We start from the raw sequence: 25,427 nt of genomic DNA, 5'->3' as shown, positions 1-25,427 counted from the left end.
AACAAATAACACATTAATGTGTTAATATCAAACATGACTAATGACTGCATGGAGAATTCAAGTGGGCAGTTGAGCAATTAGATAGACAACAAGTAAAAAGACCACAATTCTGACACATTAGTTCTAATAAATTTATTTTAAAGATTAAATAAAAGTTATTATGATTTGAGCCAGAAAACATGGGTACTGCAATAGCACTAGAAAGTCAACAGTTCCATACTCCTGCTCTCTTACTTATAAGACATTATTTTAATAACCACTCTGTATACCTCTTGTTACAAAGCTCAATATCTGTAAGGTAAAATTAATAAGGTTTGAGGATATGATGTAATTTATAAACCAATACTTTCAGTAAAGAATTTGTTTATAATAGCCAATATGGTTAATTCAAACTGGAAGTTTCATTTCTTTTCAATAGCATGGAGATATTGTGAAATGCTGGTACGTAATTAATTACCTCAACTTTCCCTTTTAATATGTATGTCCTTACAGAAAGCTCTTAACTGCTCTTAAATGTCTTAAATGTTTTTTAAATGTACTCTATGTTTCAAAACCATGGCTTCAATACCATGTAAAAATTAATGAATATGAATAAATGAATGAAAATGAATAATTATCTTACATAAAAGAATTTCTTACTGTCATCCCTGCAATCAAGAAAGTTTGCAAGTGATGTTGCCATTTCACAACTACCAGGGTAACAGAAAACCAGTATAATTAAATACATGACAAATTTAAAATTTTTTTTTAGCTATAATAGTACTTTTAATACCTTCTCCTATTGGAGTTACTGGTTAATTGTAAATGGGACTGATTCCTTTCCTCTCTCTTAGCCTGCACAGTGTCTAATAGATAGATTTCATAGCAGTTTATTGTTAGCACCATCCCAAATGAAGAGCAATTGAAAGACTTGAGGCATCTGGGTGAACCACCAACAATATAATCAGCCCTGAATACTGGAGAATAGGCTGAAACATAAAAATATACAACTGCGGGGTGCCTGGGTGGCTCAGTCAGTTAAGCAGTTAAGTGTCTGCCTTCCACTCAGGTCATGATCCCAGGGTCCTGGGATGAGCCACACATCGGGCTCCCTTCTCCATGGGAAGCCTGCTTCTCCTTCTTCCTCTACCTGCCGCTCTCCCTGCTTGTGTGCGTTCTCTCTCTCTCTCTCTGTCAAATCAATAAATAAAATCTTTTATATTATATATATACAATTGCAATTAATGTGCAATGGTCTCAAATAAAATCAAGAGTAGACTTGACTTTCAGTCCAAGAGCCCGACATTTAAAATACTATTAAAATGTATTTTAACAGTAGTAGCCATGCCATCTCTGAAGTATATGTGACACTCAAAAAAATTGCAGAAAATGCAGCACCTAAAGAGAGCTCAGATGCATGAAGATAGAAATGAAACACATTGAAAGTAGCCTACAAAATAGTTTTCTTATTTTCATGGTGTGAATATACCTTTCAGTGGCACCAGACATACTACTGAAGGCAATTTTATATTAAACAACAAATAATTCATGGTGCCTGGTCAGTTTATATATACAATGGTATGAATCAATCCATGTCCAAAAAAGCACATAAACACAATATGATTGTGAATGTGTTTTTCCAACAGTTGGATGTTGCATCAGTAATGCCATTTGATGTTTTCTACCTCTTCTTTGGGTTTAATCCAATATTTAGGACAAATAGGATATTAAAGGTAAGATAACTATATTTAATTTTCTTTTTATAGTAATGAAAATCTTGAAATGATTTAAAATGTCCTAAAAGTATATTTTTAATTTTTCCCAGACTGTCCATTTTTTTCCTTCATCAATTCTATGAATTTTTTAAAAAAGGAAAAACATCATTGTTTCTACTGATGGAAGTTGCTCTTGATTGTTTTATTCTATATCTCACAAGAGATATTTTTATAACCTAAAATAGGAATGCCTTTATACTTCTAAATACAACTATAATTACGAATGAATCTTTCATAATCTTTCATAATCGTATTCTTTCCCATTTGTCCTTTTTCATCAGACAGTCACTGAATGCCCGGAACACAAGCAGCAAAACGAGAGTTAGATTGGATTACTAAGTTATCTTACTCATCTAAAATTCTATAATTCAAAAAAAAAAAGCTGCAAACACTTTTACATAACAAAATTATTTACATATTTGGATACAACTCAAATATCCACCAACAGGGAACTAGTTAAACAAATTGCAGGACATCTATATAATAGAATACTTTGTAACACAAGAAATTAATAAAAAAGAAGGAAGTTTTCTATGAACTTAAACAGGAAGATCTTTAAGATAAATTGCTAATTTAAAAAAAAGCTAATTACAGAATAGTTTATAGAATGGTACTAACTTTTGTATAACACAAAGGGAAAAATATTCCATTTCTTTGTATTTACATAAACAGTGGAAAATTATCAAAAAATTATAATAAAAATGGTTAACTGAGATGGGTGGGGATGGGTGACAGGAGGGAAAATCAGAAAACGGGCAGGAGTGGGAGCAAGACTTTTAAAGGCATATATTTCCTATTGTTTTTGAACTATGTGCAGGCATTACCCATTCAAAAAGATTCTAAGAAACATTTTATAACTCATAGCTTCGTCAGGCACCTAAAACAAACCTGAGGAGAGTCAGGACATGAAATTTCATGTAAATCTTTAACAATAGCAACAATAACATATTTCCAAAGACAACCTGCATAAAAGGAACACCAAAGATTTTATAAATTTTAGGTGGTTATCTCTCACACATTGGGAAGACAACACAACATAACCTGGGGACACAGTAAAACCTGACAACAGCAAAAATAGCAGCAACCAAAAAAAAAAAGCAGCAACTGCTCTTCGTCGGATACATACGGGGGGAGCGGGTGGGGAGGCTGCATACTTTGTTAAACTTAATATTCATAATTTCATTTATTCCTTCAAATAACTTCATTTTAGAGATGAGGAAAATGAGAACAGGATAGAAAAATATGCATTCTATCACATATTTTTCTGACTCCAAATTCTTTACTGTAATCAAATTGGCAAATAAACCTCAAGCTGAAGGGGGCTTTCCTTCCACTACCATTGTTTTTTCAAGTTGAAAGGGACCTTACCCTATATTTTCACATATTTAAGACAACTCTAGAGACTTCTGGTTTGACCTTGGAATGTGGGTCTAGATTGGAGCAGACCTTAACTTCCCAGGCAGCTTAGCAGGTAAGCCATCCCTCATCAAATTTATAGTCTCACATGAAAGTGTCCAGAGGTTCCTGCTCAGAGATAACCAACTTTCCAGGAAGACTCAGGTTCCTATAGATTTGGGAGTTTGTCTGGCATTATAATAAAAACTTACAAAATGCCAACTCTTCACACCTCCTCTCTATATCGCTAAGGTGTCCAAAGCTCTATATTCAGTAGCTTTTTTTAAATATAGAATGTCCTGAAAATCAACATTGGTCTTGTTTTCATAGCTTCATAGTCCAGTCACTTCACATATAAGTGTGTTATTTTAATGCACAGTTCTGTAGGAAAATTTTCATTTATCTGTCTCCAAATTATATATGAGAAAATAAATTAAAAGTATAAATTTGCTCTACAGTGAACACTTAAGCTAAACTTAAAAACACCTTTGTGCAAATTTCTATTAAGAGTACAATAAGGGGCACCTGGGTGTCTCAGTCGGCTAAGCATCCGACTCTTGGTTTTGGCTCAGGTCATGATCTCATGAGTCAGGAGATCGAGCCCCATGTCGGGCTCCTTGCTCAGCGGGGATTCTGCTTTAGATTCTCTCCCTCTGCTCTTCCCCCACTCATGCTCGATCTCTCTCTCTATCTAAAATAAATAGATAAATCTTTTTTTTAAAAACACATAAACAAGTTACCACAAATTGAAATTATCTCAATCTGAACATTTGAGGGATTTTTCCTACTTAGGAATTCTGGAAAAACAAATCATTTGTGTATATTTCTAGGTAAATAGCGATTACTATTTTATGTTTTTTAATTCCAAATGTTCTATTATAGTCATATTTACAGTGGATGAATTTTGAACTCAATAAACTGTGAACTAAATAATCTTCAATAGTCCTTTCTGTCTGTAAGATTCTTTGAGTCTAAGCACATTAAATAATTAAATACACTAACTCTTGTATGGATACAACTCCTTTAGGAGGCATTTTCTCTTACTGTTCTCATTTTACAGATGAGGAAGTCAAGGTACAGAAATATTTAGTGACTTTTCCAATTAGTAAAAGGCAGAGGTGAGATTGGTGTTTGGCTCTGGATTTCGTACTCTTACTCTCGCCTTATACTGCATATAGTAATAAAAGAGGAAGTGGGGGTAGGAGTGCATGTAGGTTGTATGAGCCAAAATAGAAGTAGATGTAAGCAGGAAAAGCCCTTGAGGAAAATAGCAACTCTGGATTAGATGCATATAAACTCATTGTATCTCTTTGAACAATGTCAAGAAGAGCTAACTAATGCTCATATTACCAGACTTTAAATTTTGTTGAAATAAATACACATTTAATATAACTCGCTTAAAAATAAAGCTAGTGTTGAACAACAGGACTTAACACGTATTTATAACTTCAATGGGTTATATCATACTTTTCCTATTTTACTGATGTCTTGGTTAGAGTGCGATTTTAATTATTGTAAAATAGGGTTCTACTAGATGCTTTAAAAAGAAAAAGGGAAGAAATGTGTTTAGGCTTGATTTTCGACAAGCATTACAAACAAGACTATAAGTAGAGAATAGAGATAAAATAAAGCAAAAAGCACTGGGAGTTTGGCACCATTCTAAAATGTACTGGCCAGAAGAAAATATGACTAAACAGACCTTAGTTTGCTTGTTTTAGAGACTTATGAATTGAATTATTTTCAGTAACAAATAAAATTTATTTTACATAGTTTTATTTAAATAAATGTATTTAAAACTAACACACTTTTGGATTTCTTCTGTTTGTTTTCTACATAGTACACTTCATTTTTTGAGTTTAATCATCAACTAGAGTCTCTAATGGACAAAGCATATATCTACAGGTAAAGTAAACTCAGTATAGTTCCAGGGGTGACAGAGAAAACAATGGCACAACAGTTTAGCCAGATTTGAGAAGACTATGATCTCCCTGCCGAAGAAAACAGAATAATCTCAGAATTTTGGCTATATAAAATAAAGGGTTATGTTCTAAAACAGACTTGAATATTTTGAAGTGAGATTAAGGCATGAAAATTATATTAGATTTTAAAAGAATGCAGAACTCAAAATAGAATGTATTACCTGTTCTAGTCAGAACAAGTACAGATAAGCGTGCTCCTTCACAAGCTGACTTTGCTTCTCTCTCATGACAATTCATTCTAATCCGAATTTCATTCATTTGCTCTCCTGAACTTCACTTGCACAGAGACTTCTAGTCACTATTAATCGTAGCATAAAGTCCCATGAGCTTTTCAGAGATATCCAGTTAAATCAGTGTAGCGTATTTTATGGCACTCAAAGTGGAGAGGTGACCCCTGGGGCATGTCTTTCAGGGGGTTGATTCATACCATCTGTGAAAAGAGAGGAAGGCTTTTTTTTTTTTACACTCTGTCAGTCCCAGTCAAGACACTGCAGTTAGAAAATATGCAATGGCACCATCATTTTATACTGTACTAATGAGAGTTAACAGTTCACAAATTTAAAGCAAGAAGGTTCAGTGGAGACTCTAAGGAAAAGGAAATGTTAAAATAGGCTGTATTCCAGAAACAACATGACTCCTTACTTTGCATTTATTCTACTTGGCAGAGTCATTCGAACAACTGGATACTTGCTGTTTACTCTGCACATTAATGCCTGTATTTATTACTGGGTTTCTGACTATGAAGGAATTGGAACTACTAAATGGGTGTATAATGGTGAAGGAAACAAGTAAGTTTTAATTTGAAGGAAATTTTATGGATTCTTCTTAACTTTCTGTTTCAGTGTATGCATTTTCTTAAGCCAGTGTTTTTAAAACTGTAACTCACAACCCATTAATGGCCAGTAAAAACTTTTTAGTAGATCAGTAAGTGAAAGAGAGTAAAGTAGAAGAGAATAGAATAGAAAATACCAGTCTGTCATACCTAGTAGATGTATGTGTGTGTGTATCCTGGGTTGACCTGAGAAATGCATTTCTTGATCTGGATTATGATCAAAAATGTTTGAAAGCCTCTGCTTTTAGACAACTGAGTGGTAAGGTAACTTTTAATAACTCCAATGCTGATTGTTAGTAATGAACAATGTTAATTATTTGGAGGGCAGGTGCAGTAGCTAATTAGTTTACCACTGAAGGATTTTATGGGTTTATGAGTCAGCTATAACCACTAACTCAATTAAACACTTACAGAGTAACAAGGATCATAAATTAAACTTGACAATTAGATATGCAAGTATCACAGGAATAAAAGAAATCATTTGAAAAATTTAGGGCAGTAGAATTATGACTAAATAATAGCAACTGGGTTATTTAATAGTGAGATTTCCTTTTGGTAAATACAAGAGCCTGGCATAAAGTAGACTCCCCTAACTTTCTGCTCCAATGAAATGACCTTGAGCATATTATAAGGCAATGTCCTTAATGGAAAAGGGCAGATCCCAGCATGACTTTGAAGAAAATTCACAGCAGCCTTGGGAAGGAGAGCAATTATAGGATAGAGCAAAGAGAGTGAAAATACCTCACAAAATTACACACTACCTAGAGAGAGCAAGATGTGTGTGAAGGATTATAACAACTTTTTTGAACTTTTAACCAGAACTGCTTTTAGAAATTTGAAGTCAGAAGACCTACTGATTGGGAAAACATACACATATACACACACACACACAGAATATCTATTCCTGGGAAGTTTATAACCAAATCTGTAAGTAATTCCTTTTAGAATGTGTATTAACTTAAGTATATATTTAATTTAGTATAAATAACTAATTGATATAGAAAACTGAGTAAGGCACCAACTATATTAAATAATGCCTAAAAGTGAGCATGTAATCGAACATCATTAGATGCCTCAGTCTGATAACTATTCTTATCATATTAGCAAAATAATAGGGTTGCATCAAAATGCCTTCCAGAAAAAGTGGAGCAACTTCTCTGTTCACACCTGGATGCCTCTCTGCGGCATTTCCGGACAATATATCTTGTTCCCAGGGCCCAGAACATTGCTAACTATATAAAAAAAAAAACAATATATGTTACGTACTCAAAGAAGGCAGGAAGGAAGAGAGTGAGGGAGTAGGGAAAAAAGGAAGAAATGATCAGATCTGTGTTATAACAAGAAAAAAAGAAATAAGCTTCAACCCCTAAGAAACTTAAGCTAAAGTGTGCTAATATTTTAGACTTCTAATTCCCACTCTAGTGCAGACCAGATATCCAAAGTGTCCCGACTCTAAAGTACAAAATAAATTACTTTTAATTTTTGTCATAAAATTACTTGTTATACATTTCTAAGTAAACTACAATAAAGTAGTTTTCAATGATAACTGAATTCTCTAGAAAGTAAAAAGAGACTTCAAAGTCTAAAAAAAAAAATGTGTATACTAAAGCTGGAACAGATGGTGAGATAGCCACTAAGGAACAGAAATAAAGAAGATAACTTCTTACTCAGCAGGAGGGAAAAAAACAGAATGAGAAAACTAAAATTAAAAAAAAATACTAAACCAGTCCAAAAAAACAAAAAAAAAAGAAAAAAAGAAAAAACAAAGAAAGGAAGTTGTAGGGAGAAATATAGAAAATAGAAAAGCAGAGAGGCAAGACAAATTGAAAGCACAAAATAAGATAGTAGAAACAACTTAAAAATATATCAATAAGTACAATTAATTAATATGGACTATATTCGCCAATTTAAAGAGATTGTTAATATTAGTCAAAATAAACTTTAAAACAAAAATTATTGTAGGTAAAAAGAAGATCACCATATAATGGTAAAAGTTTCAATTCACCATCAATATATCCTAATTCTAAATGTGTATGCACTAATAAAATACTTAAAATAAATCAGAGAAAGTCATAAAGCAAAAATTAATAAAAGGAAGAGAAATTGACAAATATACCATCAAAGTGTGAGATATCAACACACAACTATTGATTGACCAAGCCACTTAGTAGAGATATAAAAGATTTGAGAACCCAATAACAAACTTGATTTTTTTTGTTTCTAGTTTCTAGTTTTTATTTAAATTTTTATTTAAATTCTAGTTAGTTCACATATAGTGTTACATTAGTATCAGGAGTCGAATTTAGTGATTCATCACTTACATATAACACCCAGTGCTCATCACAACAAGTGTCCTCCTTAATACTCATCACACATTTAACCCATCCCCTTGCCCACCTCCCCCCATTTGTTCTCTATAGTTAAGCGTATCTTTTATGGGTTTGCCTCCCTCTCTTTTTTTTCCCCCTATGTTCATCTATTTTGTTTCTTAAATTCCACATATGAGTGAAGTCATATGGCATTTGTCTTTTCTGACTGACTTATTTTGCTTAGCATAATACACTAGCTCCATCCACATCACTGCAAATGGCAAGATTTCATTCTTTTTCATGGCTGAATAATATTCATATATATTCATATAATATTCATATATATATAGTAGTTAAGGTTAATTGTTATATATATGTATGTATATATAACATTTATTCTTCATCCATCTATCAGTTAATGGACATCTGGGCTCTTCCCGTAATTTGGCTATTGTTGATAATGCTGCTGTAAAAATATAAACACTGGGGTGCACATGCCCCTTTGAATCATTATTTTTGTAAACTTTGGGTAATACCTGGTAATGCAATTGCTAGATCAAAGTGTAGTTCTATATTTAGCTTTTTGAGGAGGCTCCATGCTGTTTTCCAGAGTGGCTGCACCAGTTTGCATTCCCACCAACAGTGTAAAAGGTTTCTTCGCAACCTCACCAACATCCATTGTTTCCTGTGTTGTTAATTTTAGCCATTCTGACAGATGGTATCTCATCGTAGTTTTTATTCATATTTCCCTGATGATGAGTGATGTTGAGCGTCTTTTCATGTGTGTGTTGGCCATCTGGATGTCTTCTTTGGAAAAACGTCTATTCATGTCTTCTGCCCATTTCTTAAATGGATTATTTGTTTTTTGGGTGTCGAGTTTGATAAGTTCTTTATAGAATTTGGATACTAACCCTTTATCAGATATGTAATTTGCAAATATCTTTTCCCATTCCAAAGCTTGCCTTTTAGTTTTGTTGATTGTTTCAGAAGCTTTTTTAAACAAGCTTGATTTAATAGATAAAAATAGTACCTTGCACCCAAGAATTAGAAGCCACCCACTCTTTTTAATCACTCATGGAAAATTACAAAAAGTGGTCATTTTCTTGCCAAAAGGCAAGTTTCAATACATTTCACAGAATTGGTATCATACAGCCCACATTCTCTGATTATAAAGATAAGAATTACTCCATGGCTCTGCTCTGCTCATTGAGATAGAAGGGCTCTCATTCAAAACCTAAGCTCTGGGGCGCCTGGGTGGCTCAGTTTGTTAAGCAACTGCCTTGGGCTCAGATCATGATCCCAGGTTCCTGGGATCGAGTCCCACATCGGGCTCCCTGCTGAGCAGGGAGCCTGCTTCTCCCTCTCCCTCTGCCTGCCACTCCCCCTGCTTGTGCTCTCTCTTTCTCTCTCTCACTCTCTCTCTGGCAAATAAATAAAGTATTAAAAAAAAAAAAACCTAAGCTCCAATAACCCTATTACCAGCTGTCAGGGGCACAGGTTGCTATTCTTACAAAGAAATTGCATTTATATATATATTATATATGTTTTATATATATTAAGCAGAATTTTTATATATTTTTAAGATAATTTGCATATGACAGTTATTAATATACTAACTTTTCCTCAAAGTTTTTAAACACCACCTTCTATTACTATGCCCCTTCTATTACTTCATATTACTCTTTGACCTCATAAGCCCAAAGCATTTTTTACTTAACCCTCTTTTTTCAATCATATGCTTAATAATATCAATAAAGAGTCGTCGTTCCTTTGACTCTTTATGGCCCATAGCTTCTCTAAGTTCTGTCTTTCTGCTCACTCTTACTCTGTATTCCTTCACAGAGGGGTCTGCAGTACCCACAAGCAGAGTCCTGTCTGTCCCTGTAGAAAGGCTTACCTAGTCGAGCCCCACCGTTGGGCGCCACCTGCCAGAGTCCAGCTCCAACCGGGTGGGTCTCTCGTAGGAAAGGACGGCGTCGGCGAATGAGGAGACACAGACACAGGATCAGGTTGCAAGCATCTCCTCCTGACAGCCTCGGAGGAACTTTATTTATATGTTAGGATACTTTTGTTTTTCCAAATCTTAGATCATTTTCTGGATTACAGCCATAGCCTTCTTTCATTTTTCCTTTGTAATGATTAACATGACCTTTATTGATTTCTGCTTATTGGCTTTCGCTAAAACTAAAAAACAGTACGCAAAGAGAAAGGTGCTAGACAGAGCGTGACCGTCTTGTTATTTTGTTCTATAGAAACTAATTCTTCGTGGAGTTAGTTTCATGATTGCTTAGATAGGCGTAACTAAGATGAGTAGTCACTTTATCATGAAAACCCAGAAATATTCCCACAATTATAAAGATTGCCATAAGCAAAATGAAAGAGAATAGCAGGAGCCAGCCCAGAAATATTCCCACAATTATAAAGATTGCCATAAACAAAATGAAAGAGAATAGCAGGAGCCAGCTGTGGAGTCTCCTGTTTTCAGGATCGTCCCCCATACTTGGACTTTGTCAAACAGCATGAGTAGCTTGGCTCGCGCCAGATGCAGTCTTCCTATGTTCTTATATCAATAAGTCTAGGTATGCATAACCATTCACTTATTCTTTCATATCATTCAACAAATTTTTTTAAAGATTTTATTTATTTATTCATGAGAGACAGAGAGAGGCAGAGACAGAGGGAGAAGCAGGCTCCCCGTGGAGCAGGGAGCCCAATGCGGGACTCGATCCCAGGACCCTGGGATCATGACTTGAGCCAAAGGCAGACGCTTAACCGACTGAGGCACCCAGGCGTCCCTCATTCAACAAATACTATAAACTCTTATTGTGCTAGGTCCATAAATACCTGTCTTTGTGGAACTTACCTTCTACTGAGACCATTCTCCCTCATACCAAGTACCTCCAGTGATAAATTTATAGAAATGTGGGACTAAGGTGGATAGCAGTAGTTAAGAAGGTCCACACACAAAGTATTAAATTAGATACTTTTAAAAGTTGCATGTCCCACTATACATCCACCACAATGGCTGAAAATTAAAAAGACTGAAAACATCAAGTGTTAGGGTAGGAACATGAAGCAACTGGAACTCTCATACATTGTTGGAGGGAATGCAAAATGACAACCATTTTAGGAAAAGATCTGACAGTTTCTTTTACAATTAAACATACAACTTACATGTTGTATGTAAGTGATAAATCACTATATTCTACACCTGAAACTAATTTTCACTATACGTTAACTAAATGGAATTTAAATAAGAACTTGAAGAAAAAAAAACATGTACTTTACAAACAAAAATTCAAGCCTAAATATTTACCCAAGAAAAATAAAAACATATGTCCATTAAAAACTTATGTAAGTACATTCAAGAATGTTTATTCATAACAACCAAAAACTCAAGACAGCCTAGGTGTTCATACATAGGAGAATAAACAAACTGTGCTATATTCATGCAATGGATTCTACTCAGCAACAAAAAGGCAAGAACTGTTGATATACACAACAACATGAATAAATTTCAAAATAATTATTCTGTATGAAAGACATTTTACAGAAAAGTGTACATATGGTATGATTTCATTTATGTGAAATTCTAAAACAGGCAAAACTCATCTCTCGTAGAAAACATTAGAAGAGTGTTTGCCTCCGGGAAAAGGAATGAGGGAAATTTCTAGAGAGAAGGAAATGTTCTCTATCTAGATAAGTGTTTGGGTTACACAGATATATACATTTGTCAAAATTCATCAAATAATATACTTAAGATTTGTGCTTTTATTGTATTTTCAAAATTTAGAAATAACTCTATACAGGGGCTCCTGGGAGGCTCAGTCGTTAAGTGTCTGCCTTTGGCTCAGGTCATGATCCCAGGGTCCTGGGATTGAGCCCCACATTAGGCTCTCCCTGCTTAGCCGGGAGCCTCCTTCTCCCTCTCCCACTCCCCCGATCATGTTCCGGCTCTCGCTGTCTCTCTCTCTCTCTGTCAAAAAAATAAATAAAATCTTTAAAAAAAAATAACTCTGGACGCCTGGGTGGCTCAGTTGGTTAAGCGACTGCCTTCGGCTCAGGTCATGATCCTGGAGTCCCAGGATCGAGTCCCGCATCCGGCTCCCTGCTCAGCAGGGAGTCTGCTTCTCCCTCTGACCCTCCCCCCCCATGCTCTCTCTATCGCATTCTCTCTTTCAAATAAATAAATAAATAAATAATCTTTATTAAAAAAATAATAAAATAAAATAATAAAAAAATAACTCTATACGAATATTGAACTCTGGTTAATATATTTATTCTGAAGCACTGTGCTTAGAAGGAAGAGACTTACTGTCTGCAAATTACTTTGAAATGCATCCAAAAATAAGAAGGAAAAGAAAAGAAAAAATAAGATGGATTGCTGAATGGAAAATTGGAGGGATATGTGACAAAGTAGGTAGAATAAAATGTTCATAGTAGAATCTAGGTGTTCACTGTAAAAGGTGGGTGTTCACTATAAAATTTTTTCAATTCTATTTTTATAACAAAATGTTGGGGGGAAGTTTCATGTCATGTTTGTTTCACAGAAGAATTTCTGTTTTCACACTAAATGTTTTTTATGGTTTTATGTCAAATTCCGCCTTACTGCTCTAACTTGGAACTGTATATATACAGCCTGTTAGATACTTCATGTATTAAATCAGTCAGATAGAATCTCCTTGAAAAGATCTATCTGCCTAGCATGTTAATATTAGAGGTGGACACACTTGACTAATTAAGCTAATCCTAGAAAAATCAATAAGACGCCATCTAATTAAATTACAAATCTTACCTTTGGTTGTGCATGTCTGAGTGTATAAGACATGACTGAGAAGAGATCCAAAAATAAACCTCAAAGCATTAGGATAGAAAACTTTCAATTAACATAGCAGACTATTTTGTACACAAAAAAATAGTTCAAGGCTAACCCTTCAGATTCAAAAGATCAATGCCTATGTTTCACATTTGATTGTTATTTTCTAACATCCATAAATAAGAAAATGAGAGAAAGTAACTCATATTTGTTCCTGCTAACACTGCAGTGACTTTGAAGTCCAACATTTGTAATGGAGTTGGCCATGTAGGGAGAGAATCTAGTCCCTGTCCCACTCTTGGGTAGTATTGGGTTCAATATATTTCCTTAATTTAAAGAGACCCACAGGTCCTAGGCCTGTGACCAAACTAAATCAGGTAATAGGAAATTATAAATTGGAATTTGAAAAGTTAAAGTGCAATCCATAAAATTAATTCTATACTTCTTCAAGGTGGTTCTCTTTGACACCCAGTTCACTATAATATTAGGAAGTCCAAAGAAATCTGCTGGAAAAAATTACAGAGTGGTAATATTTTTATTCTCTTGGCACAGTGGTTTCAAACCTTCCCAAAGAGTTAATTATTTTTCTGTTCCTATATCCATCAGGTTAAAAAAAAAAAAAAAAAAACCTCATGTCCTTCACAAGTTATTGAATTTCAAAATGAGTGATTTCTTTCTAGATCTGCTTTTGAATATTGACTTAACTGCAGTTTGATTCTTTGTAAACCTCCAACTCCCTACTGTTTGAAGATCTGAAAACTGTAAACTTTTTCACAAGAAAAAGACCACCCTTGTTCAAAGACTAATACACAATTACTTGAAGTGCAAATATTTATGTGGCATACCTAGACAAGAAATAAAAGCCAGACTAGGGCCAGAGTTCTGTAAAAAGTACTGCTTTTCTGTGTCTACCCTAGAAACTAGAATTGCTAGTTGGAACCCACTAAATCCAATGCCTCCTTGCAACAATATGTGGAGATATTTTGTATATACAGCAAATTTTTCTTTAAGGATTCAGTGGGAATGCCTGATTCAGACCATGTTATCAGAGCTATATGAAATATATCAAGTAGTATGCCTAATCATGCTCAAAAATTACAATAAATGTACAATAAGTTTGTAATACCAACCTTCATTCCCACCTCACTATGGACTCTATGAAACCCTTAACCAAATGTAGCTAAGTCAATCTTACACGTTCTGTCCTAATCTTTACCATAATATTTTCTTCTGCCTTGGTTTCTAATTCACTTCCTATCTGGGCTATAATGATCCCAGTCTCTGCACTTGGAATTGTTCAAGTTAAGTACAGAATCTTTATCAAGTATATTTCTAAATTTGATTATTGTATTAATCAAGTATATTGTTATTATACCTGATTTTCTTCAATACTAAATTTCTAGATAAATTACCTATTATACCCAAGAGAAATTTCCCTTTTAAGATTGAGGTCAGTATGCCTCTGTCTCTGTTATGGTTATATATTCAATAATTTAATAAGTGTGGGTAGAAAAGAGAGAGGAGGAATATATCTGCTCTATTTTCTATCAGTAAAAACAACTGTATCTAAACTATAAAGGCTCTTCAATCTTTATAAATATCCTTATCTCACAAATCACTAGTGTGGTAGTTTAAAGATGCCCCCAAATTCTTTGCTGCTCCTCTCATTGTAAGGATTCTGTAAAAAGTACTGCTATCCTTTCCCTCAACTCTGTGACAAAAGATTAAGACATTATGGAACTTCTAAGTTTTAAGAAACCTTAGAGCTACTCTCTGTGCTACTATAGCCACCATGTAAGAAGCCCATCTACCCTGAGACTGCCATGCTATGAAGAAGCTCAAGCTAGTCGTATTGAGGGGCTGCTTGAAAAGAGGAGACCCAGAGAGCCCCAGCCATTCTAACCATTCCAGCCGAGGCTCAGACATGTGAGAGAAGAAGACACCTTGGGCATTCCAAACAGACATAATGTGTAGAACAGAAGAACCCAGCCAACAGAATCAAGGCCCCAGATATTTGGCCTCAATCAGTCTGCCCAACTATCTTCAGTCATAAAAGTCACCCAGGCTGAGGGTCTACTCATCACGGAGCATTGATGAGCCATCTCTGCTGGGCTTTACACAAATACCCAACCCACAAATTTATAAGTCCTAATAAAATAGTTGTTTTATACCACCACTAAATTTGGGGTGGTTTGTTTTGCAGCAAGAGATAAGCAGAATAGCTAATAAATACCCTCCGCAGGGCTAATTATTTAGTCATTTCACAATATTTATCAAGAAGTTTATGTTAGGGGCACCCGGGTGGCTCAGTCATTAAGCATCTGCCTTCAGCTCAGGTCATGATCCCAGAGTCCTGGGATCTAGCCCCACAGCAGGCTCCCTGCTCAGCTCCTTCACTTGTGTTCCCTCTCTCACTGTGTCCCTCTCTGTCAAATAAATAAATAAAATCTTTTTAAAAAAAAGTTTATGTTAGTACACATGGTATTTGCTAATGTTTCCTATAGAAAGAAAATCATGATTAGGAGGAAATGTGTTATAATTTAGTAGTAATCTATACTCCCAAGCATAGTCGTATTTTAATGTAATAATAAAAAGCAAAATGTATGTATTTTCTTTTCACAGGTATCTGAGATGTTATTACTGGGCCGTTCGAACTTTAATTACCATCGGGGGTCTTCCAGAACCACAAACGTCATTTGAAATTGCTTTTCAACTGTTGAATTTTTTTTCTGGAGTTTTTGTGTTCTCCAGCTTAATTGGTCAGGTAAATGGAGATGTGAATCCCTAGCTACATAATGCTATTATTTTTGAAAGCCTAATAAGTCTTTATAGATTTACAGAAGAAAAATCAAAATCCATCTAGTGCTTTCTTTTTTTTATACTAACATTCATATATTTTAATGAATTGGAGGAAGATGTGAATGAGTCAACTTTGCCTTTCAATTTTTAAACTGTTAAATCTATCAGAAGACCTATCCACAATGAGTGTCAGGTTGGACTCAGAGAAAGTCAAGTTTCTAAATTGACTTCTTGGAATTTCCTAAAAAACCTTTAAAATCTCCCTTCTTTAATTAAACTTCAAATATTGTCATAAAGTCCCTAGATTAAAATCAAATTCAGAGGTCACTTAAACCAGAGGCTAACAAATGCCATCTAGATCATTTTAATTAATAAGTCATTGGTTCATAAATGTTTATTATGGCATCTCTTTGTCCTTATTCTCAAGGAATCACAGTCTAGTAAGAAAGTAAAACGATCGCAAATAACTGTTGCAAGATAGTTGGCATTTGCAAGGCATAGAGCCCAATATCTTTGTGGATTCCCAGATTCATAAGTAATAAAAATCTGGATAGCATAGCATTCTTTTTTTTTTTTAAATATTTTATTTATTTATTTGAGAGAGAGAATGAGATAGAGAGAGCATGAGAGGGGGGAGGGTCAGAGGGAGAAGCAGACTCCCTGCCGAGCAGGGAGCCCGATGCGGGACTCGATCCTGGGACTCCAGGATCATGACCTGAGCCGAAGGCAGTCGCTTAACCAACTGAGCCACCCAGGCGCCCTGGATAGCATAGCATTCTTAGAAGGTATACTTCCTTGGAAGGTACTTCACATACCATATGTTTGAGAACAAAAAAGTCATGTTGAGATTTGTATCCTGGGTAGAGTTAGGCAAAATCACAAAATGACTGTTCCCACTAGATAAGTCATTAGTTCTCACCACACTCACTGTGGTATGAATAAATCCCATGCTTTAACAAAAGTTAGCAATAAAAACTATTTTTATAACATTTGAAGCTGACCACAAATAGTCAGAACTCAAATCCTACATCCATGAATATCAGGGTCTGCTATCCATGGTAAGTACCAAAGGAAAGTTTGAAAGCTCTATATTAGTTCAGAATAGGGAAGTTTCCCAGAAGAATGTATTTGCAACATCTTAAAAAAACAGATAGGATTCAGTAGTTATAGACAGATAGTCCAATCAATCAGAAACAGTATGTGAAAGATGGCAATGATAAAACACAACTGTGTTTGAGGAAATAGAGAATAGCTAGAGTGAAGAGTGCTTATAAATAGGTTAGGATATACCTAAGGACAAAATATTTTAAGGGCTCTGAATGTTAAAGATGTTGAACTTTATCTTAACGGCAACGGGAAGTCAGCCAACGGGGAATTTTGAACAAAGAAGAGATTCAGGAAGATTAATCAAAATATAATATGAATTGGAGGAAGTGATACTGTCTTTAAAAGTAGGTTTTATTATGGGTAACTCAGTTGGTTGAGCATCCAACTTTTTATTTTGGCTGGGGTCATGATCTCAAGGTCCTGATCTCAGGGTCTTGGGATCAGAGAAAGACAAGTATCATATGATCTCACTGATATGAGGAATTTGAGAAACAAAACAGAGGATCATAGGGGAAGGGAGGGAAAAATGAAACAAGATGAAACCAGAGAGGGAGACAAACCATAAGAGACTCTTAATCTCAGGAAACAAACTGAGGGTTGCTGGAGTGATGGGGAGTGGGAGGGATGGGGTGGCTGGGTGATGGACATTGGGGAGGGTATGTGTTATGGTGAGCACTGTGAATTGTGTAAGACTGATGAATCACAGACCTGTACTTCTGAAACAAATAATGAATTATATGTTAAAAAAAAAAAAGATAGTAGGAAGGGAAAAATGAAGGGGGGCAATCAGAGGGGGAGACAAACCATGAGAGACTATGAACTTTGAGAAACAAACTGAGTGTTTTAGAGGGGAGGGGGTGGGGGGATGTGTTAGCCCGGTGATGGTATTAAGGAGGGCACATATTTCATGAAGCACTGGGTGTTATATGCAAACAATGAATCATGGAACACTACATCAAAAACTAATGTATGTTGTAACACTACACCAAACTAATGTATGGTGACTAATATAACATAATAAAATAAAATTTAAAAAAAGATAGTTTGTTATACAAACAGACCCAGAAAGAAGGGTCACAACATGCCAAGGGGGCACATGGGGAAGCACCAGGGTAAGGAACAGGTGAAGCAGGGTAAGCAGATTTAGGATTGGCTAGTTTGGATAATTTTAGCAGGTTCTGGGGTGTAGGGGCTGTCTCTTGGCTGGTTGGCTGGTACTTGGCTTTGGAGTGGATCAAGTGGATAGTAGCCTGGAATATGAGAGTCCAATAAAGAAGGATGTTGGGAGTATGGCCTCTGGATTGTTACTTTGCCTATGAAAGGTGCACTCCCAGTAGAGTTGTTTGCTATCTCTAGGAATTAGCTAACTCTGAGAGAGATAGTACCAGATATCAAAGCATCAAAATACAGAAAATTTAAAAATATGGTTAAAGAGATGTAGAGGGATATGGCAACTCCAGCCTGAACATGGTAACAGAGTAGAGAGAGAGATTGTAAAGGAAACTCTAGAAAATATTTAGGTTTGGGAAGAACACACAAGCAGTTAAAAACTGTAAGTATAAATATCATAATCTTAATGGCTTAATCATTGCATCAACAATGATTGAAAATGGAAAACTGGTTTAGAGAGAAATGCGATTAATTTGAACATAAATAGCAAAAATCTTATTATTCCATAGTTTCTCATAAAATCTGTGTGAGGTAGCCACATCCCCTTCAATGCTGTCTCACTTTTATAGATGAGGCAACTCTAGTTTAAAGAAATTAAGAGGCATCCCTAATTCCTACATGATAATTCACAGTTGTATGATATGGCCATATAATATTGATAGTAATAGTAAAATTTAGCATGTATTTAGCACTTATTATGTCCAAGGTAATATTTACAAGATTAAAAAATTATATCTAGCTCCTGTTCAATTTTCTTGTTACTCCGAATGTAGTCTTTGTACTAACAGCAGAAGAGTCACTTGGGAAATTCAGATTTCAGGCCTCACCTCAGAACTATGGAGTTATAATCTGCAATTTAACAAGACCTTCAGGTGATTTATATGCACATAAAAGTTTGAGAAGTGTTGCTTTACACACCACACCACATCTTCCTTTACATTGAATTTGAGGTTCCAACAGGAACAAAAAGGAATATCAAGCCACTAAAAATGTCGTACTAGAGCCTCCCCCCCATCCCTACTGCAGAAAAAGAATGAGACAGGAGATACAGATTTATGCCTTAATCTCTCATAGTGAATACAAGATGCTGAGGAAAACAGTTAAAAACAAAAGAGGGACTGGGACACAATCTCCACTTATTCAAAATCCCCACAGACAACCACACCAAGTACTACACCCTGGACCTGATCATCACATTTTAATCACAATATTCTATTCTCTGATACAACTCATAGAGACTGACATTTTCTCCCCCTAATCTTGAACACATCATGGAACACATGTTTTCTTCACCAACGCTACCAAAACCAAAACACAGTGTTGCTGAAAGATAGCACATAAACCGTTCAGATTACTGTCACTATAATTTCTGGGCCCTCAACGTTGATCAATAATGCTCTTAATTATCCTTGGCTCCCAATTTAAAGCTCTATTAAATCTCCCAACCCAACCCCTAATATTCCAATTCTCATGGCCTTAGGTGACTTGGTAACGTTTTCCATCTGTCAAGAATGGCTTGTAAAAAGGAAATCTAGTAACTGAGGTTGTTGAAGGATATTTGGAATAGCCCCAAGGAGTAAGTCAGGGACTGAAATAGATGTATCCAGTTTGACTATCTGCATAGCTCCTCAGCAGATACTTTTGATAAGAAGAAAAACCTATTGACTCTAAAAATATAAACTGAGGAAGGCACCACAATAAAAGAGTCATTTGAGGTAGACCTCAAAGAATGAGTAATTTTTCTATAAGCAGAAAAGGCCCAGCTACTAGAATGAATGAGCAAAGTCTCAAGAATGTAAAAGTGAGACCCTGGTTTTCCTCTGTATTATAAACCCACAGTCAAAGCAAATTTACAACCACTTGCTTCCCTCTATGTGAGAAGAAGAGTCAAGCTATATATCTTTTTTGTGCTGAGACCTTAAAGATCAGCTTTTAACCTAGAGTGGGTTTTTATGGCTGAGTTATAAACATCCAAGAACTAAAACCTGACAGTTCCTTAAGTATTGTCACAGCAATGGATGATGCTTCAGTAATTTCAGCACATTTCAACTTCTGCTGAATACTGTGCCTTAAGCATGATGAGATTTGATTTTATCTGTCTAAACAACACAAAGGGAAGTACAGAGGTTGCAATTTCATGATGAATTGAGTCTATATAGCCAGCCACACTGGATAATCTATGAAGGATGCTTTCAAAGTGAGACTCACAAAAATGGACTAGACATTCTGCCAGGTAATTGCTCAACTCTTTGTACATCCCTTGAATAAGCACAAGCTGTATAATTTTTAAAATATCAACTAACATCTTTGCAGTTATACACACATTTGCAAAGAAGATTGTGTGCAGTCACAATCCTCACAAAAACTTCACATGGTAAGTAAGACAGGTCCTATTGTTGTCCTTATGGGTTCAGAGGGAGGATATGATTTATGTAAATGGTTGAAATTAAAGCTCAATATCAGCATATTAAAAATCAAGTAGTGCATTAGAGTGGAATGTATCTCATAAAAACTCTTAATTCAACTGGGCTTTTAGTAACTCTTGCAGTTCGTCTTCCGAGTGTGGAGTGACCATATTTGTGGTTTTAGATGCAAGATGTAATTGGGGCAGCTACAGCCAATCAGAACTACTTCCGAATCAGCATGGATCAGACCATTTCCTACATGAACACTTATTCCATTCCTAAAAGTGTGCAGAATCGGGTATGGACTTGGTATGAATATACATGGAACTCTCAAAGAATGCTAGGTAAGCAAGGCAAATTACCAACTAAATCCCTGTATAGCATGTCCATATAATGCAAGTTCTGTAAGTTAGAAGCTGAGACTAATTGGATTTCAACAAAAGATTGGAAAACAACTGAATGATTTTTAGAGTATCAGTTTAATACCATGAGACTTTTTCCTACATATCCAGACATAACTTACCAGTTACAAATCCTGGAAAAGCATCCACAGCTATTCCTGAGGACATGGCAAGTGAGGAAGAACAGCAAAAGGAGCAGCAATAGGTTCCTTCCTTCTCTCTAACTGTAGATACTGCTCCAACTCCTTGGTTTAGGAGGGAACTAAGGACAAACAGTCCTTGGAAACAAGGAATTATGTTTTTATATGAAGGACTTTCATATTTAGAATCAATATTGGAATCAAAATAAGGCTATATCAATTCTTTTTTTTTCTAAATTGTTGTAGGAAAACATCAAAAATAATCAACTCTCAGAAATTTGTACCATACTAGAGACTAAGAATAGACAGGTTTGTTTATGGAACATTTTATCAGCCTTAAGGCCCATCATTAAATTCACGTACAAAAAAATCTTTAATGTATTCACATTCTTCATTGAGTTAATAAGCAAGTAAATAACAATAATTTGAATTTACTCAACACATTTCTTCTTAGATTCCATTCCCAACTGAGCCATCTACCAATTATACACAGTTGAACAAGTCACTTACAACCTCTCTGAACTTCAGTTCTTTTTTTTTGTTTCTTCTTTCTGCAAAGCAGGATTGAGAACACTTACCCTTAGGTTTGTCAGGCGGGTCAAATAAGATAGTGACAGAGCTCAGTAAGCTTTCAAATGCCACATGGTACTCATTATAACTTGCCATCCCCAGGATGTTAGAGCTGGAATCCACAGACTCAAAAGACAAGAACTAGATCCTTTTTCCATCAGGTTGTTCACTAGCCATTGTCTCATGATCACTAAACTTTACATCTAAAGTTTCAGTAAACACAATGTCCTGAAACTATTCAGAACTATTATGTCATCAATAGTTAAAATACTTTTCTCCATGAAAGTGATAGTGTGATTGTGATACATATGTATGTCCAATAGAAGTAATAAAAGTATAGAATTTGATGCAGCTATTTATAAAAAGAGTTGGCACTTTGTTTCCTCAATTTTTAAAATTTTTCTTATACTTTGCTGATTTTTTTATTAATTATTCTGCTTCTGGGTTCATGTGTTTGTCTTTGCAAAGATGAGTCCAATCTGCTCTGTACCCTGCCTGTCACCATGCAATTAGCCCTCACCGTGGATGTGAACTTCAGCATCATCAGCAAAGTCGAGTTGTTCAAGGCGAGTGCTTTTACAATGAATACAAAAACACCATATCAATTTCTCCATAAAGTCTAAGCTCTTGCTATATATGGCATTTATTATTTTTATTGCCTTATGTTTTAACAAAATCAACAACCTAGAATTTATGTGGAGTTAGAGTCAAATAAACTGTGGGTCTCTCTTCAGCAGATGACTTGTTCTTTAGAATCCACTCTCTCCTAATTGGTGTCAGAAAAGAGTTCTTCAGGCTCTTCTTGAATTAATTTAAATATAATTAAGCTCTACAGCTTTATGTCTTTGCTACTATGCACACAATTTCCCATTTACGAATGTACCTTGGCAATGCGTGACAAACCCCAAATTAGCTCTGGATTGGCCGGACAATCAGAGAATTGTGACTAACCATGTCTTCTATTACTAACGTTTTGGATTTAGAGTTTTTAGATGGCCAAATTCAAATTTAGAGCCTTTTTTTTTTTAGAAAAAGTGCATAACATAAATTTTTTACTTTTTGAATGTTTTTAATTTTACCACCTTTGCACTTCTTCTTAATGCATTGTACTGCATGTTTTTCTCATTAACATTTAATTCCGTGTGTAGCATTCACTACACACACTAATCTATTTAATTATCTGTTCATTCTGTTCATTTAATAGATATTTAAGTTCCTACTATATTTCAGGCGTCATTTTAGCCACTGGGAATACAAGAGTTGAAAACAAATACTTGCACACATAGAGCTTAAATCCCAAAAGAGAGGGATGAAAAATAAATATGAAACATGTTTGGAGGTGATAATGCCATGAACAAAATTGAACAGGCTACAGAGGATGAGAATGGTACTGGTCAAAAAAGCCTACTCTAATGAAATGCAACTGAGTGTTTAAGCAAAGAACTGCAAAAGGCAAGGAAGTGAGCCATGCAGATATTGGGGAAAGGAAGGGAGATTTGGGCAGAAGGGCAGTATTATAGGAGGATAGACAAGATGAAGCCCTGAGTTGGGAACATCCTAAAGAAGACAGAATAGCTGAAGCAAAGGTAGAGTGATGGGAAGCAAAATAGTCAGAAGACAGTAAAAGAAAGGGAGTCTGGGGCAATAGGGTGGCTCAGCCAGTTGAGCTTCTAACTCTTGATTTCAGCTCGGGTCTTAATCACAGAGTCCTGGGATCAAGCCCTGTGTCAGGCTCTGCACTCAGCTTGGAGTCTGCTTGTCCCTCTCCCTCACCCTCTGCCCCTACTCCTGCTCACGCATGTGCTCTCTCTCTCTCTCTCTAAAATAAATTTTTTAAAAAAGAGAGGAAGGGAGGCTGGGACACCTGGGTGTCTCAGTCGGTTAAGTGTCTGACTCTTGATATCAGCTCAGGTCTTGATCTCAGGGTTGTGAGTTCAAGCACCATACTGGGCTCCATGCTGGGTGTGGAGCAGAAGATGACTTATTTAAGATCAGTTTGAAGGGATCATCCCTCCTATAATGTGGAGAATAGACCACGGAAGCAAATGTGAACATTGGGGAGACCAAATAGTGGTTACTGCAACCATCCATGGAAGAGATGATCATGACCACACCCAGAGTAATAGGAGCAGAATTGTTAAGAAGTGGCCAAATATTGGATATATTTAAAAGAAAGAGGCCAAAGTTCTTGTTGTTGATTATGTGAAGGGAGAGAGAAAGAGAGAGAGAGAAAGGAATCAAAGCTGACTCCATGGATTTAAGCCTGAGGAACAGGAAGAACAAAGATACCATTTGCAAAATAAGAAGTTTTAGAGTAAGTATAGGATGAGGGGGAGAGAAACAGACTCTGTTTTTGGATAGGTTCACTTGAAGTGGGAGTTAGACCTCCAGATGAAATGCCATGTAGGCAGTTTGATGAATAAATCTAAGTTCAGGGGAGATGTCTAAGCTGGAGTAATAAATTTGGGCATATTAATACACTGATGTATTTTAAGTCATGGGACTAGATGTGATCCTCTAGGATGAAAGTGAAGGCAGAAAAGAAGATGTAATCCAGACAGCTTTAAGATATGCCTTGAAAATACATAATCAACACCATTGAAGACAAGATGAAGAAGCCGAAGCTGTATGGTAAAATGGTTGGGCAGAGTCATTTCCAGTGTTAGGTTCACCCCTGACTCCATAGAATACTAGGGTTAGGTCAGTATCCTAGGACTCTTTTCTTGATATAACCAGATTTTGATGAAGATATGAACTATGTGATCCTCAAATTGGCAGATGACACAAAGTAAAAAGAAAGCGTTTAAAATGTGTTAGATTACAAAACTTAAAAATAACTGAATATTTTAAACAATAAGCAAAGTCAAGATTAATTTCTACAGCATAAAAGTTCCAAATTTATGTCTAAAATTGAAATATTACAAATATAAAAAGAGCCATAGTTAGTTTTAAAACAATTTTTTTACCTGGACTTTTTTGCTGACCTCAAATTCTGAACAATGCCCCAAATTTTAACATAATTTGGCTTTCTTGATTATTTCAACAACATATCACATTGCAAATAACCAGTTGTAAGAATTTTGCAAGGTAGGTAAGCCAAGGGAATAAGAGTTAGGAGTTGAATAGTGGACCAAGGAAATAGTAAAAGGATGATTTTTTTAAGATTTTATTTATTTTTTTAAAAGGTTTTATTTTATTTATTTGAGAGAAAGAGTGAGCAAGAGAGAGCATGAACTGGGGGAGGGGCAGAGGGAGAGGGAAAAGCAGGCTCCCCACTAAGCAGAGAGTCCGATGCAATGCAGGGCTCCGGGCTTGATCCCAGGACCCCAGACCGAGCCAAAGTCAGATGCTTAGCTTAACTGACAGAACCACCCAGGCACCCTACCTAGTAAAAAGATGATCTCATAAATAAAATTATTTTATGATAATACAAATCAAATAAATGATTGCTTCTAATGGGGAGTGAAAGCCACAAAGCTAAATTATTTTCACAGTATTTTAAAAATGTTATAAAACTCTCTATACCTTAATGACTAGCTTAACTAAGAGTAACTAACAATTGGCTCTCTTTAAAAAAAAAAAAAGCTTTAACTTATATACCACTGACTTTTATGGGATTATCTCTAATTTGGGAAGTTCTCAGTGTTTAGTCTCAGAGTTTTTTTCTTTGCTTTTACATATATTTTTTTTAAATCCATAAAGTCAGCAACATTTGATTGAGAAAAAAGGTTAAATCTTCACATCTTGTTA

At 35.5% G+C, this 25,427-nt stretch overlaps 1 protein-coding gene across 1 annotated transcript in view; it reads left to right on the top strand.

The window, feature by feature from the left end:
• Nucleotides 1-25,427, top strand: part of CNGB3 (cyclic nucleotide gated channel subunit beta 3) — a 137,985-nt gene that overhangs the window by 71,537 nt on the left and 41,021 nt on the right. Inside the window, exons 8-13 of the mRNA XM_021688380.1 lie at nt 1,626-1,712; nt 4,987-5,051; nt 5,794-5,916; nt 15,708-15,849; nt 20,751-20,910; nt 22,146-22,243. Of these exons, the coding sequence (XP_021544055.1) occupies nt 1,626-1,712; nt 4,987-5,051; nt 5,794-5,916; nt 15,708-15,849; nt 20,751-20,910; nt 22,146-22,243 (675 nt within the window). The remainder of the gene's footprint in view (nt 1-1,625; nt 1,713-4,986; nt 5,052-5,793; nt 5,917-15,707; nt 15,850-20,750; nt 20,911-22,145; nt 22,244-25,427) is intronic.

The sequence above is a fragment of the Neomonachus schauinslandi genome, chromosome 4 (genome assembly GCF_002201575.2).
Source record: "Neomonachus schauinslandi chromosome 4, ASM220157v2, whole genome shotgun sequence".
In the NCBI taxonomy this organism is placed as follows: Eukaryota; Metazoa; Chordata; class Mammalia; order Carnivora; family Phocidae; genus Neomonachus; species Neomonachus schauinslandi.
The sequence above is the reverse complement of the archived record's forward strand: the minus strand, read 5'-3'. Positions and strand labels throughout refer to the sequence as shown.